General features: G+C 38.5%; 1 protein-coding gene across 1 annotated transcript; it reads left to right on the top strand.

Moving 5' to 3' along the window:
• The first annotated feature begins 326 nt into the window (after positions 1–326).
• Positions 327–14817, top strand: selenos (selenoprotein S). Its single transcript, XM_061963744.2, has 6 exons — positions 327–574; positions 5821–5952; positions 10652–10758; positions 10839–10922; positions 13139–13211; positions 14423–14817. Exons 1-6 carry the CDS (start codon positions 472–474, stop codon positions 14500–14502), a joined length of 579 nt encoding a protein of 192 aa, XP_061819728.2. The 5' UTR covers positions 327–471; the 3' UTR covers positions 14503–14817.
• Positions 14818–15727: the final 910 nt, after the last annotated feature.

The following is a 15727-nucleotide window of genomic DNA, read 5'->3' as shown; positions in this document are numbered from 1 at the left end:
TGCATTACATTGTAATTGTATTGTATGCATGTTCGAAATAAACTGAACTGAATTGAACTAAACTGAACATTACCATTACCATGAATTGATTAACGTGGACCCCGACTTAAACAAGTTGAAAAACTTATTCGGGTGTTACCATTTAGTGTTACAGGATATGTACTGTACTGTGCAATCTACTAATACAAGTCTCAATCAATCAATCAAACAATGCCAGATAAACAGCGATATAACCGAACGCGGATGGGGTGTAGTAGCAAACCTTGCCGCTAGGAGACAGCTATACAACCTTGCTTACGTGAACGCGAGCTGCTTAAGGAAATTGACAGAAGAAGAAGAAGAACGCGGAAAACGAAGACGAGGCGACGCAAACAAACAATTCGAGCCTCAAGTTGCTGCGTCATCATAGAAATATAAAAAAAAGTAATCTTACTTGCAGTTTTTGCTCACAGCGACTGTTTGTCTTCTGAAATGGAAGACGACGTGGAGATTGCAGATGTTTATGATGAGGATGACATAGTGGTGCAGAAAACACCCCTGAAGAACCAGGATCTGACTTCTGTTGGCGTTATCGGTAACCATTTCTTTCTTACACAAACTAACCAATTAACAATTCCATTAACTCAAATCATTAATTCAACCGTTAGTTAATTGTGTCTTTTCTTGCTGTGTCACGGACGTCGTGTAACATGCTAGCTCCGTCAGCAGTTATCTTTTATTTACCTTTAATATCCACGTAGCTTATTTGTGATCAAAAGCGGAAGTTGTAAATATAGTACTAAACATACCAGGTAAATAGTTAGTGTACAGAGTATTTATTAATAACCTCTTAAGGCCCAATATGTTTGTTAGCATGCTTTTTTTTAATTTCTCTTTGCTATTTGGGCTTATTGGACCCTAATTAGAATAAAAACTAAGAATCATATTTTGATATGATGCACTTAGTCCATGAGTACACAAACGTGTACTTCATGTTTAGTGACATGCTAATTCTTATTTATACACTTCCCCCCCCCCCAAATTCCATTGTATGTTATACTCTACTGACACCACCAGGTGGCAGTATAAGTGTCCACATAAGCGGCCAAAATACCCCAATTCAGCAGTGTACACAATTTTGGAAACAAGAGCTAAAAGGTGCTGTCCACGCATGTGGCCACTAAGCCTTTAGAGCAGGGGTGCTCACACTTTTTCTGCGGGCGAGCTACTTTTCAATTGATCAAGTCGTGGGGATCTACCTCATTCATATATATAATTTATATTTACTTATTTATGAAATATATGTTTTTGTTAACAAGTTAAAAGTGTTTAATGATAATGCAAGCATGTTTAACACATATAGTTAATATTGTTAATACATTAAAGGTGTTTAATGATAATACAAGTATGTTTAATACATATAGTTAATATTGTTAACAAGTTAAAGGTGTTTAAAGATAATGCAAGCATGTTTAACACATATAGTTATTATTGTTAACAAGTTAAAGGTGGTTAAAAATAATACAAGCATGTTTAACACATATAGTTAATATTGTTAACAACTTAAAGGTGGTTAAAGATAATACAAGCATGTTTAACACATATAGATAATATTGTTAACAAGTTAAAGGTGTTTAAAGATAATTCAAGCATGTTTAACACATATAGATTCCTTTCTTTCATGAAGACAAGAATATAAGTTGGTGTATTACCTGATTCTGATGACTTGCATTGATTAGAATCAGACAGTAGTGCTGATAACGTCCGCATTTTCGAATGGAGGAGAAAAAAAGTCCTCCTTTCTGTCCAATACCACATGAAAGTGGTTGGTTTTTGGCATCTTATTTGTCCAGCTTCCGTACTCCTTTGTATACACTGTACAAGAAATACATTGTCGGCAAACTCCGTAGCTTGCTAGCTTGTGCACGCCAGCTTTCTGAGACTCTTATTTTGTTAGCGCAACTGTGCAGTCGGTCTTTGGAGTTTTGACGACAAGTACGGCGCCAGTCTGTTGAAATAAAGTGTTTCTTGCCTTCCAGTCGGTAATTTTAATGAGCTGGCAGCAGCCAGCGTCATCTCAGAAGACCCTCGGGTGCCGTGAATGTCAATCAAGTGACGAAAGTGACGTCATAGTGAAGATTTATGATCGCTCATTTTTAGGACTATTTTTTTAATGCCTGGCTGGTGATCGACTGACACACCCTCCGAGATCGACCGGTAGATCGCGATCGACGTAATGAGCACCCCTGCTTTAGAGCAGTGGTTCTTAAGGAACCGAACCCCACCAGTTTCATATGCGCATTCGCCAAACCCTTCTTAGTGAAAAATAAACTGTTTTTTTTTTTTTTTTTTTCAAATTCAAGACAAAGTTATATGTTTTTGGTAACACTTTAGTAAGGGGAACATATTCTAAGTAACAAAGACTTAATTTGATAAAAGAGTAAAAATGCATTTCTTTCAATATGCATAATAACAAAAAGGGTAATATTTAAAAAATGCATAGATGTTGATAGTCCAACTCATACTGACTGGGACACACAAGCTATGGAGATGATATCAGTAGAAAAAAACTGCATTTAGTTTAGATAATAATGAGTCATATATTGGAATATGGGATCCATTATTTACATTTGTTTTAACTATTAAATGAACCAAAATATGACTTATTATTATATCTTTGTGGAAAACATTGGACACAATGTGTTGTCAAGTTTATGAGATGCAATGCAAGTGTAAGCCACTGTGACACTATTGTTCTTTTTTTTTTATTAATGTTTGGAATGATAATATCAATGAAGGATTTTTACTGCTATGTTGAAATAATTATTACTAATATTCATACTGTTGTAGATAATATTCATTTTTGTCTCACTACTTTTAGATTGTTCCGTGTCATGTTTGTGTGTCCTCAATTGCTCGCAATTGCTCTGTTTATTGCTATTCTGAATGTTGCTGGGTCGGGTTTGGTTTTGGAATTGAATTGAATTATTATGGTATTGTTGTGTATTGTTTTGTTGGATTGATTAATAAATTCTTTAAAAAAAAAAAAGACTTAATTTAGAGTTATTTGGACACTAGGGGAACATATTCTAAGTAATAAAGACTTAATTTAGAGTTATTTGGTTAGGGTTAGGGTTATAATAAGGCCATGCCGAATAAGGCATTAATTAGTACTTAATAATGACTAGTTAAGAGCCAATATGTTACTAATTTGCATGTTAATAAGCAACTAATTAATGGTGAATATGTTCCCCATACTAAAGCGTTACCATGTTTTATTACTGGTGCACAAAATGAACCGTGCATGAACATCACCTTGTTCAAACAACAAAACCAACACAGTGCATAAACTCACAACAAATTACACACCTGCAAACCAGTCAGCTGTTGCTGTATCCGTGATACGCCGATAGGGAGAAGTTTGTATTTACACGATGAGTCGGGTGTGTTTCGACCTCCGCCGAACCCCGGAGCCCGACTCACCGAACCCCTAGGGTTCGATCGAACCCAGGTTAAGAACCACTGCTTTAGAGATTTTAATGTAGTTCCAGTTTCAGTTTATTTGGAACATGCATACGGTAAAATGCAATGCATCACACAATTCCAGTTGTTTCATTACAGCACGTCCGAAAAGGAGTAAAAAGAAGCAGAGCTTATTTAATCCTACCCCTTTTCATACAATAGCAATTTTATCCAATTTCCTTGTTCTCTGTATACTGATATTAAATACATAAATAATCTTTGTCTCAATATAAAAGGGTCCAAGATTCATCCATTTTCTACCGCTTGTCCCGTTTGGGGTCGCGGGGGGTGCTGGAGCCTATCTCGGCTGCATTCGTGCGGAAGGCGGGGTAGACTCTGGACAAGTCGCCACCTCATCGCAGGGCCAACACAGAGAGACAGACAACATTCACACTCGCATTCACACATTCAAGATCCATCCATCCATTTTCTACCGCTTGTCCCGTTTGGGGTCGTGTGGGCTGCTTGAGCCTATCTCAGTTGTATTCGGGCGGAAGGCAGGGTACACCCTGGACAAGTCGCCACCTCATCGCAGGGCCAACACAGATAGACAACATTCACACTCGCATTCACACATTCAAGATGTTCATCATAATTCTTGTTCTGTGTACTTTGTGAACACTTGTAGTTTGAACCGTCTCTTAAACTGAATCATATTGGTGCTTTGTTTGATATATTTGGTTAATCCGTTCCATAATTTAATTCCACATACTGATATGCTAAAGGTTTTAAGTGTTGTACGATCATACAAATGTTTTAAAGTAGATTTTCCTCTAAGGTTATGTTTTTCTTTTGTTGAGAAGAATTGTTGTACATTCTTGGGTAGCAGGTTACAGTTTACTTTGTACATCATTTTAGCTGTTTGCAAATGCGCCAAATCGTTGAATTTCAATAATTGTGATTTAATAAATAAAGGGTTTGTATATTCTCTATATCCAACATTAGAATTAGAATAATACAGTATTATTCTAATTAATCTTTTTTGTAACATGGTTAGTGAATGAAGCACATATTTGTAGTTGTTCCCCCATATTTCTACACAATAACTCAGATATGGTAACACTCGTGAGCAGTAGAGAACATGAAGTGATTTTTGGTCGAGAACATGTTTTTTTATTCATTATTGACGTGTTTTTTGCTACTTTATGTTGTATATTTTTTTAACATGAAATTTCCAATTCATTTCATCATCTATTATTACAGTGTTTTTCAACCACTGTGCACACTAGTGTGCCGTGAGATACAGTCTGGTGTGCCCTGGGAGATTATGTAATTTCACCTATTTGGGGTAAAAATATTTTTTTGCAAACAAGTAATTATAGTCTGCAAATAATGTGCCGTTGAGTGTCGGTGAGCTCGGCAGCGTAACAATGTTATACTCTTCCATATCAGTAGGTGGCAGCCGGTAGCTAATTGCTTTGTAGGTGTCGGAACATGGTTTGTCGTGATCCCAATATGCAGATGACAGTGGGAGGCAGCATGCAGGTAAAAAGGTGTCTAATGCTAAAACCAAAAATAAACAAAAGGTGAGTGCCCCTAAGAAAAGGCATTGAAGCTTAGGGAACAAAACTAAACCTGAACTGGCTACAAAGTAAACAAAAACAGAATGCTGGACGACAGCAAAGACTTACAGCGTGTTGAGCAAAGATGGCGTCCACAAAGTACATCCGAACATGACATGACAATCAACAATGTCCCCACAAAGAAGGATAATAACAACTGAAATATTCTTGATTGCTAAAACAAAGTAGATGCGGGGAATAGCGCTCAAGGAAGACATGAAACTGCTACAGGAAAATACCAACAAAACAAGAAAAGTCACCAAAATAGGAGCGCAAGACAAGAGCTAAAATACTACACACAGGAAAACACCCAAAAACTCAAAAAGATGTGATGTGACAGCACTTTGAGTCAAGAGCTATTTTGATGCATGCTTTGTTATGGTTTAGTCATATCCAACAATTGCAAAAACGACTTTTTACTGTCAACTGAGTTTTGTTTGTTAATGATTTCTGCTGGTGGTGTGCCTCCGGATTTTTTAAATGGAAAAAAATGTGCCTTCGCTCAAAAAAGGTTGAAAAACACTATTATTACACCCAAAAATGTGTTTTCTTTTACCCTTTCAATATTTACTCCGTCTATCTGTATTTGTGTTTGACTTTCCCTTCTACTGCTACCAAATAGCATTATTTTAGTCTTACTGAGATTCAAAGATAGTCTGTTTTTGTCAAACCATCTTGTTAATATAATGTATGTACGTGTAACTTGCTACATTTTGTATTTTTCATGTCAATAACTGTCATGCTGATTTCTTTTTAGCTGGAGAGCTGCTGTCAGAGTATGGCTGGCACCTGCTGGTCGTACTGCTGGTGGTCTACCTGCTGGTCCACTACCTGACCAAGAGGAGGTCCAGCCAGAGCCCCCAAAGTGCCGCGTCTTCGCCACCGCAAGGTCACTTCCTCAACCGCGTGTGCGTGTGCGTGTGCGTGTGTGTGTGTGTGTGTGTGTGTGTGTGTGTGTGTGTGTGTGTGTGTGTGTGTGTGTGTGTGTGTGTGTGTGTGTGTGTGTGTGTGTGTGTGGCAGTGGTCATCCTGCACAGTCCATCCTCGGGCTCGAACCAGGGACCACACAATCCAACTAATTGAGCAGTGCTCGCCAATTATCTAAAAGCCATGGGCTGTCAGCTCATTGTCTCGCTCAGATATTAAAGGGGAACTGCACATTTTTTATTTATTTTGCTTATCATTCACAATCCTTACGTAAGACCAATGCATTCTAACTCGTAAATAAACACTAGCAAAAGTCAGCTAACAAAGAATGTAATAGGAGTTGCTCAATTCCACCTATTACGCGCTCTAAGAACATCTAAAAGCCTCCAATGTTTTATATACATGCTGTAAGTATATACTGTATGTAATGTAATAACAGGCACATTCATAATAACATGTAATATTTTGCTTATTTTAAGCATACACAACGTTCGTTTTTCCCTTTATCAACAACACTACTAATCACGGCAGACTTAGTGAGAGACAACAAAGACGACTTTAAGACAAATGATGATCCAGAACCTTATATTTTTTTTAGCCTGACTATACGGAGAATGAGCTACAAGTTGTAGATTTACAAGCTGTGTGCTAAACAGATCTAGCTTTAGTGAAACACTAAGCATCAGGCAGCAGTATTGCTAAGTGCTAAGTAAGATATACAAACCAGAGGTGGGTAGAGTAGCCAGAAATTGTACTCAAGTAAGAGTACTGTTACTTTAGAGATGAATTACTCAAGTAAAAGTAAGGAGTAGTCACCCAAATATTTACTTGAGTAAAAGTAAAAAGTATGTTGTGAAAAAAGTACTCAAGTACTGAGTAACTGATGAGTAACCTGTTCGTTTAATGACGGCAACAAATAATGCACAAAAACATAAAAATAGCAATGAGCAAATTCAGAGCCAGGAATCAAATCAAATCAAATCAACTTTATTTATAGAGCACATTTAAAATTTACCACAGGGGTAGCCAAAGTGCTGTACAATGAGCAGGTTAAAAGATAAAACGAGTACCGAGCAAACACAACACAACACAAACAGAACACGATAAAAAATAAATAATTAAAATAGAATTAATAAAAACATAAAAACATAAAAACAGGATCACAGCAGGTGTATTATGGGGCGCCATTGCAGGATGGATATCACTCAGTGTTAAAAGCCATGGAATAAAAGTATGTTTTTAAGAGAGATTTAAAAACAGGAAGAGAGGAGGCTTGTCTAACACTCAGGGGTAGGTCGTTCCAGAGCTTGGGAGCAGCAATGGCGAAAGCTCTGTCACCTCTAAGCTTCAGCCTTGTGTCAGGGACCGTCAACAGCAGCTGATCGGCTGATCTTAAGGATCGGGTGGGGCAGTAAGGCTGAAGGCGGTCGGAGAGATAGGTTGGCGCGAGGTTGTTTAGACATTTAAAAACAAATAAAAGGAGTTTAAAATGTATTCGGTAACACACAGGGAGCCAGTGAAGGGACGCTAAAATAGGGGTGATGTGCTCACGTCTGCGGGTCTGTGTTAGCAGACGAGCAGCAGAGTTCTGCACGAGCTGCAGGCGGGCGAGGGAGGCCTGGCTAATGCCAACATATATCTCTTAATCAACTAAAACGATAATATACTCAAGTAAAAGTAAAAGTATGTTGCATTAAAACTACTCTTAGAAGTACAATTTATCCCAAAAGTTACTCAAGTAGATGTAACGGAGTAAATGTAGCGCGTTACTACCCACCTCTGATACAAACTACGGACATAATAGAACAATCACTTACTGTACAATGTCTGCTCTCATTGGGATGCCGACTGATGGGATGTTTATATCTTCCCGTTTAGATGACTAATTATTCATAATCCTCATGAAGGGTTAAAAATGTGCCGCAAACAAGCGTCTTTTCGTGTCTTTCTCGCCATATCGTAATCTAAATTGGATGTCAAAATTGACCAACTTCTCCGTTTATGGTCACAACTTTCTTTTATCCAGGTGAGAAGCATGATTTATAATCTAGAATTAACTTTCGCCAGCTCAGATGTCTATATAGCATCATAAGCTAGTTACCTCTGTAACCAGCTGCTAAAAGTAGTTTTTTAACGGTAGCATTTATAATAGCAATATAACCAATTAATTTTCAGGTCACAAGATGTAAAGAGTATTGTTGGCGGGTTTTGGATGGATTTGTAGGGTGCTATATGGGCGCAATAATGGTCGGAGGGGCTGTAGGTGCAAATTGCCCGCCACGCTTCCGTCAGTATACCCCTGGGCAGCTGTGGCTACAAATGTAGCTTACCACCACCGAAGTGTGAATGTGGAGTGAATGAATGATGGGTTCTCACTTCTCCGTGAGCGCTTTGAGTATCTAGTTGATAGCAAAGCGCTATATAAATCTAATTCATTGTTGTTATTATTATTATTATTGTTATTATTATTATTACTCCTATTAGCTGCACTGTTTTCCATTTCCATAGCAGCGCACTTCCGACAGCAAATGTGTCATGGCAGACTTTGTAATAGACAACTGTATTTTCGGACAAATGAAGATTCACAACCTTATCTTTTTGAAGCTGAATATACGGAGGATGAACGGCTGCTTATAGAAGCGAGCACGAAGGAACGGTGAGATGTTGGCGCAGACAGAAGCAGAGAGAGTGAGGTCGGTGTGACTTGAAGCCATACTATATTTTGACGTAGATAGAGCGCTTACCCAAATAAACTGGAATAAATGTCCCCGGCCAGCTGGACCAAACGCACAACTTTCCATTGAGTGAGTCACTTTAATATTGATTATGATACACGCAGCGCATCACCGTGCATGCGCTGTATGGCCAGCCGTGTACAAACAAAACATGAAATGTGGGCTAATACTTTACAGATACTGTAATATGATTGTTTATGTTTTTCAGTCAGTACAGATTGGTACAGTTAGCTTTTTTGACTAATACCGAAGCATGCCGTTGTGTTACTACGCCAGAAAAAGAGTTCCTCAGTGTTGGCTCTTACAATAATAATGTTGCTACAGTTTGGTTATTATACAGGATGTATAATATAGTACATGAAGTATTGTTGGTGGTTTTTGAATTCATTTTTAAAACTGATTTTCAAGTAGAATTGATTGTTGTAATTAGCTTCATTGCTCGCCACCTAGATTGAGACAATTTTTACATGTTAGAATTAGGGGTGTAACGGTACGTGTATTTGTATTGAACTGTTTCGGTACGGGGGTTTCGGTTCGGTTCGGAGGTGTACCGAACGAGTTTCCACACAAACATATTAAGTAGCGGCCTCCGCTTCCTTCTGCCTCTGTCTCTGTCAGTCCTCTCCACAGCACCCAGCTTTGTCCCACCCACACAACCATCTGATTGGTTACAAACAGAGCGGTAACAGCCAATCAGCAGTGCGTATTCAGAGCGGTAACAGCCAATCAGCAGTGCGTATTCAGAGCGCATGTAGTCAGTGCTTAGCGTTTAGCAGGTAAGCATCAGGCAGCGGACTCTCCCCAAATTATAATAAACACCTCCTAGTCAACTACTAGTAACATCACTATGAGCCCGTTGACCTTCTAGAAATATAAAAGGCAGCGCAGCTCGCTCGCAGTCCTGACTTGAGGTGAAGGCTAATTCGCTTTTAGTGTAACGTTAGCTCATTTTGCGGTGTGTGTGTGTGTGTGTGTGTGTGTGTGTGTGTGTGTGTGTGTGTGTGTGTGTGTGTGTGTGTGTGTGTGTGTGTGTGTGTGTGTGTGTGTGTGTGTGTGTGTGTGTGTGTGTGTGTGTGTGTGTGTGTTACGGACAGCAAAGCCCTGTCTGTCTGTTATTTCACTTTACCTTTTTCTGTGTTGATTGAGCTGTGTTGAAGCAGCAAAAAAGGACATTATGTTAAATGAAGAGTTTCTGTCTCTGCTAGTTGATATAATAATGTAACTGCATCATTAAGCCTACATGAACTCCATGGTGTTCAGGGATGAATAGTCTCTCCTATTGCTATTGTTCCATTTTTTCAGCTATAGTTACATTAATCATTAGTAATGCAGCAGCCTAGTTTGGAATGGCAGGGTCCCTGCTGTCACATGTTGCTAAAAATATAACATTTACATAATAATAATCAACTACAGGCTTCCCAAATGCTGTAATAAATTAAGCATGATGAGTTGACTTGAAGGTGTTTAATGTTGCACTTTTTATATGTAAAAGAAAAGTTTTATCATTGTATTTAATTTGAGCAACAACTTGAGGCAGTTTTATGTTGATTAACGTGGACAGAATTATTATAGTGTTATCAATGTTAAAAGGATAAAGCCATTGTTTACAAATTTGGTAAATAAATAACCAAAAAATGTATATTTTGTTGTTTTCTTACTGTACCGAAAATGAACCGAACCATGACCTCTAAACCAAGGTACGTACCGAACCGACATTTTTGTGTACCGTTAAACTCCTAGTTAGAATGCAAAAAAAACAACGTTTGTATTCTTGTCTCATAATGATTGTGAATGATAGGCAAAATCAAAGAAAAAGTGCAGTTTCCCTTTAAGGCGTTGGGAAGTGAGGTTTACACAATGTACCGTCGTACTCGAAGGCGTGTGCGACATTTGCGTGTCACTTACGAGCCTGTTGTCTCGTCACAGACTCTGAGGAGGTGGTGAGACGCCAGGAGGCCATGGAGATTTCTCGCAGGAAGATGCAGGAGGAGCAGGACGCCAAAGCGGCACTCTTCAGAGAGAAGCAAAAGCAGGTGAAGCAAGCGCAAATGCGCACGTGTTATGTTGCTTCTCAGACACGACCTTTGACCTGCTGTGTGTGGTGTGTCCGCAGCAAGAGGAAGAGAAGAGGAAGCAGAAGATCGAAAACTGGGAGAGCATGAAGCTGGGCAGGAGCAGCAAAGGAGCGAGCAAGCAGGTCGACTTAATATTCTCTTTTACCGCGACCAAGAATGTTTTCATGTGACACACATGTTAAACATCTGCTTTATTACATATAAGTGTGTCTGTTCATCTCAGCATGATCAAAAAAAAGCTTCATGAAATGAAGTCCCCCACTTGGCGAGCCTCCCTGTAGTTGAACAACTTTTACAACTGAGGGCCGCCCACTGAAAAATCAAAGTATGATACTTTTAATTTTCAAAACCAATACAACAGTAGATTTTTTTTTTAAATTATTCTGTAGGATTTCCTTTAAGTTTGGTCCTGGGGACCTGGAAGGGTTTCAGTCATGAAAATGTTAAAAAATAAGTTATTTGAATGGCTTTTGCAACGCTTAAATCTCTAGCTCAACTTCAAATCTGTCTGCCCATATAACGTTTTATTATTTTTATGTTTTATGGGGTGAGTTTTTCCTTGCCCTTATGTGGGCTTTGTACCGTTGTGTCGTTGTGGCTTGTGCAGCCCTTTGAGACACTTGTGATTTAGGGCTATATAAATAAACATTGATTGATTGATTGATTGAAGTTAAAAAGTTAAAGTACCAATGATTGTCACACACACACTAGGTGTGGCGAAATTATTCTCTGCATTTGACCCATCACCCTTGATCACCTCCTGGGAGGTGAGTGGAGCAGTGAGCAGCAGCGGCGCCGCGCCCAGGAATCATTTTTGCTGATTTAACCCCCAATTCCAACCCTTGATGCTGAGTGTCAAGCAGGGAGGTAATGGGTCCCATTTTTATAGTCTTTGGTAGAGATGTCCGATAATATCGTCAGGCCGATATTATCTGCAGATAAATGCGTTAAAATGTAATATCGGAAAATATCAGTATCGGTTTTTTTTATTATCGGTATCGGTTTTTATTATTTTTTTTTTATTAAATCAACATAAAAAACACAAGATACACTTACAATTAGTGCACCAACCCAAAAAAACTCCCTCCTCCTCATTCACACAAAAGGGTTGTTTCTTTCTGTTATTAATATTCTGGTTCATACATTATGTATCAATATATATCAATACAGTCTGCAAGGGATACAGTCCGTAAGCACACATGATTGTGCGTGCTGCTGGTCCACTAATAGTACTAACCTTAAACAGTTAATATTACTAATTTTCATTAATAACTAGTTTATATGTAACTGTTTTTATATTGTTTTACTTTCTTTTTTTATTCAAGAAAATGTTTTTAATTTATTTATCTTATTTTATGAATTTAAAAAAAAAGTACCTTATCTTCACCATACCTGGTTGTCCAAATTAGGCATAATAATGTGTTAATTCCACGACTGCATATATCGGTTATCATCGGTATCGGTTGATATCGGTATCGGTAATTAAAGAGTTGGACAATATCGGAATATCGGATATCGGCAAAATGCCATTATCGGACATCCCTAGTCTTTGGTATGACTCGGCCGGGGTTTGAACTCACAACCTACCAATCTCAGGGCGGACACTCTAACCACTAGGCCAGTGGTTCTCAACCTTTTTTCAGTGATTTACCCCCTGTGAATTTTTTTTAAATTCAAGTACCCCCTAATCAGAGCAAAAAAAAAACATATATAAGTCGCACTGGAGTATAAGTCACATTTTTTGGGGAAATGTATTTGATAAAAGCCAACACCAAGAATAGACATTTGAAAGGCAATTTAAAATAAATAAAGAATAGTGAACAACAGGCTGAATAAGTGTACGTTATATGAGGCATAAATAACCAACTGAGAAGGTGCCTGGTATGTTAACGTAACATATTATGGTAAGAGTCATTCAAATAACTATAACATATAGAACATGCTATACGTTTACCAAACAATCTGTCACTCCTAATCGCTAAATCCCATGAAATCTTATACGTCTAGTCTCTTACGTGAATGAGATAAATAATATAATTTGATATTTTACAGTAATGTGTTAATAATTTCACACATAAGTCGCTCCTGAGTATAAGTCGCACCCCCGGCCAAACTATGAAAAAAACTGCGACTTATAGTCCGAAAAATACAGTATTTAATATTTATGGCCACTGGGGACATTTCATAGTTTGAACAGTAACACTGTGTTTGAATATCGTAAAGTAAAACACTGTACTTGGCGGTACCACAGTTCGAGAAGCACTGCACTAAAAGGACGACCGAGTGTTTTATTCTTTTCAAACCTGAGCCGTCTTTGACTCTCTGGTGTCTCCAACAGAGCAGCGACGACGGCGCCTCGTCCAGCACGTCGGTCCAACCAAAGAAAGACAAGAAGTCACTTCGCGGCTCTGGTAAGAAGAACCTTGAAAAGAAACACACTTGGCTCGTTCAAACCCCAAAACCAGTGAAGTTGGCACGTTGTGTAAATGGTGAATAAAAACAGAATACAATGATTTGCAAATCCTTTTCAACTTATATTCAATGAAATAGACTCCAAAGACAAGATACTTAACGTTTGAACTGGTTAACTTTGTTATTTTTTTGCAAATATTAGCTAATTTGGAATTTGATGCCTGCGACATGTTTCAAAAAAGCTGGCACAGGTGGCAAAAAAGACTGAGAAAGTTGAGGAATGCTCATCAAACACTTTTTTGGAACATCCCACAGGTGAACAGGCTAATTGGGAACAGGTGGGTGCCATGATTGGGTACAAAAGCAGCTCCCATGAAATGCTCAGTCATTCACAAACAAGGATGGGGCGAGGGTCACCACTTTGTCAACAAATGCGTGAGCAAATCGTCCAACATTTTAAGAACGTTTCTCAACGAGCCATTGCAAGGAATTTAGGGATTTCACCATCTACGGTCCGTAATATCATCAAAAGGTTCAGGGAATCTGGAGACATCCCTGCACGTAAGCGATGATATTACGGACCTTCGATCCCTGCAATAAAAAGTGACATCAGTGTGTAAAGGATATCACCACATGGGCTCAGGAACAATTCAGAAAACCACTGTGAGTAACCACAGTTGGTCTCTACATCTGTAAGTGCAAGTTAAAACTCTACTATGCAAAGCGAAAGCCATTTATCAACAACACCCAGCTTCGCTTGGCCCGATTATTTGCAAAAAAAAAATAAAGTTTCCCAGTTGGAACGTTAAATATCTTGTGTTTGCAGTCTATTCAATTGAATATAAGTTGAAAAGGATTTGCTAATCATTGTATTCTGTTTTTATTTGCCATTTACACAACATGCCAACTTCACTGGTTTGGGTTTTGTATATTTCGCTAAAGAGAACTTTATTGTGTGAATGCACCAAAATTCATAGGCTAACTTTTTAGCCAATTATACACTTTTTAAGCTGATTTCGCAGCCGTACACCTTTAGTCATAGAACTTGGTATGTAATGTTAGCATGCTACTTTTTCCTAATTTTGCAACCGTTAACCCCAGAGTCATAGAACTTGGCACTTAACATATGTTGACTGTTAGCACACGCTAGCATGCTTACTTTTCTAGTCATATAACTTGCTACATTCATTTAAAATGTCTTTTCTTTTAGACTACAACCCCCTAAGTGGCGAGGGAGGCAGCTCCTGCTCCTGGAGACCCGGCAGGCGGGGGCCGTCTTCCGGCGGATGAGGTTAAAGGAGGTCAGAGGTCGGTCTGACCTTTGACCTCTAGACATCCTACCACACACACACACACTAGCTGACGGGGGCGAGTATCCTCCCGCACTAGGACACGCCTCGCGTACGTTACAATTTTTAGGGTCAGTTCCAACATGCCCCATCTTGTCCAGACGGACACGGACGCTGGTAATGACGCCGCTCTTGTAAAAGGTTTCTAACCAGCAAGCGCGGCCGATGAACGTCAGCGTCTGTTTTTTTTATAAAAAATAATCTGTTTATATTGAGCTTTGAAACAAGCAATAAATCATGACTTTTGACAGTAAAATTAATGTTTTTTTTAGTGTGGTTAATTGTGCACAGACATGGTTATATAATTAAAATGTATAGTTTGTCCACATTAGTGATTCTCAAACTGTACATGGGCTCCATCTAGTGGTACGCCAAAGAATCTCAATGTTTTTCCTATATTCAAACCGTGTAATGTCACAGTGGCCATAAATATTAATAATAATAATAATAGATTTTATTTGTAAAAAGCACTTTACACTGAGTAAACAACTTTAAAGTGCTACAGTGTATTAAAAATAAAAAAAATATAATAAAAAATAAATACAAATAAAAACTAGAACAGCCAAATAGCTAAAACTAGTTTGTATACATCTAAAAGAAAAAAGGCTTTTTAAAAAGAAGGGTTTTTAAGTCTTTTTTAAAAGCATCCGGTCTGTGGTCCCCTCAGGTGGTCAGGGAGAGCGTTACACAGACTGGGAGCGGCGGAGCAGAAAGCCCGGTCTCCCACTGTTCGTTATTTATTATTAAATATATACTTGTTACATAAAACCTCTGCCTTCTCTTTAATGACTTCTCAGGCCTTCTAATTATGGGCCTGCTGCAATGCAAACAGACCATATTATTATTGCTCATACTTCAACTTTTATTATTATCGATCCACACGTTTCTCTTACAATACGAGATGAACCGGGCTCCATCTAGTGGTACGCCAAAGAATCACAATGTTTTTTTTCCTATATTCAAACTGTGTAATGTCACTGTGGCCATAAATATTAAATACACTTGTTACATAAAACCTCTGCCTTCTCTTTAATGACTACTCAGGCCTACTTTTTAAAAAAGAAGGGTTTTTAAGCCTTTTTTTAATAGCATCCACAGTCTGTGGTGCCATCAGGTGGTCAGGGAGAGCGTTCCACAGATTGGGAGCGGCGTCTCCCACTGTTCGT

The sequence above is a fragment of the Nerophis lumbriciformis genome, linkage group LG06 (assembly GCF_033978685.3).
Source record: "Nerophis lumbriciformis linkage group LG06, RoL_Nlum_v2.1, whole genome shotgun sequence".
NCBI lineage: Eukaryota > Metazoa > Chordata > Actinopteri > Syngnathiformes > Syngnathidae > Nerophis > Nerophis lumbriciformis.
This window is presented reverse-complemented; position numbering and strand designations above follow the sequence as displayed.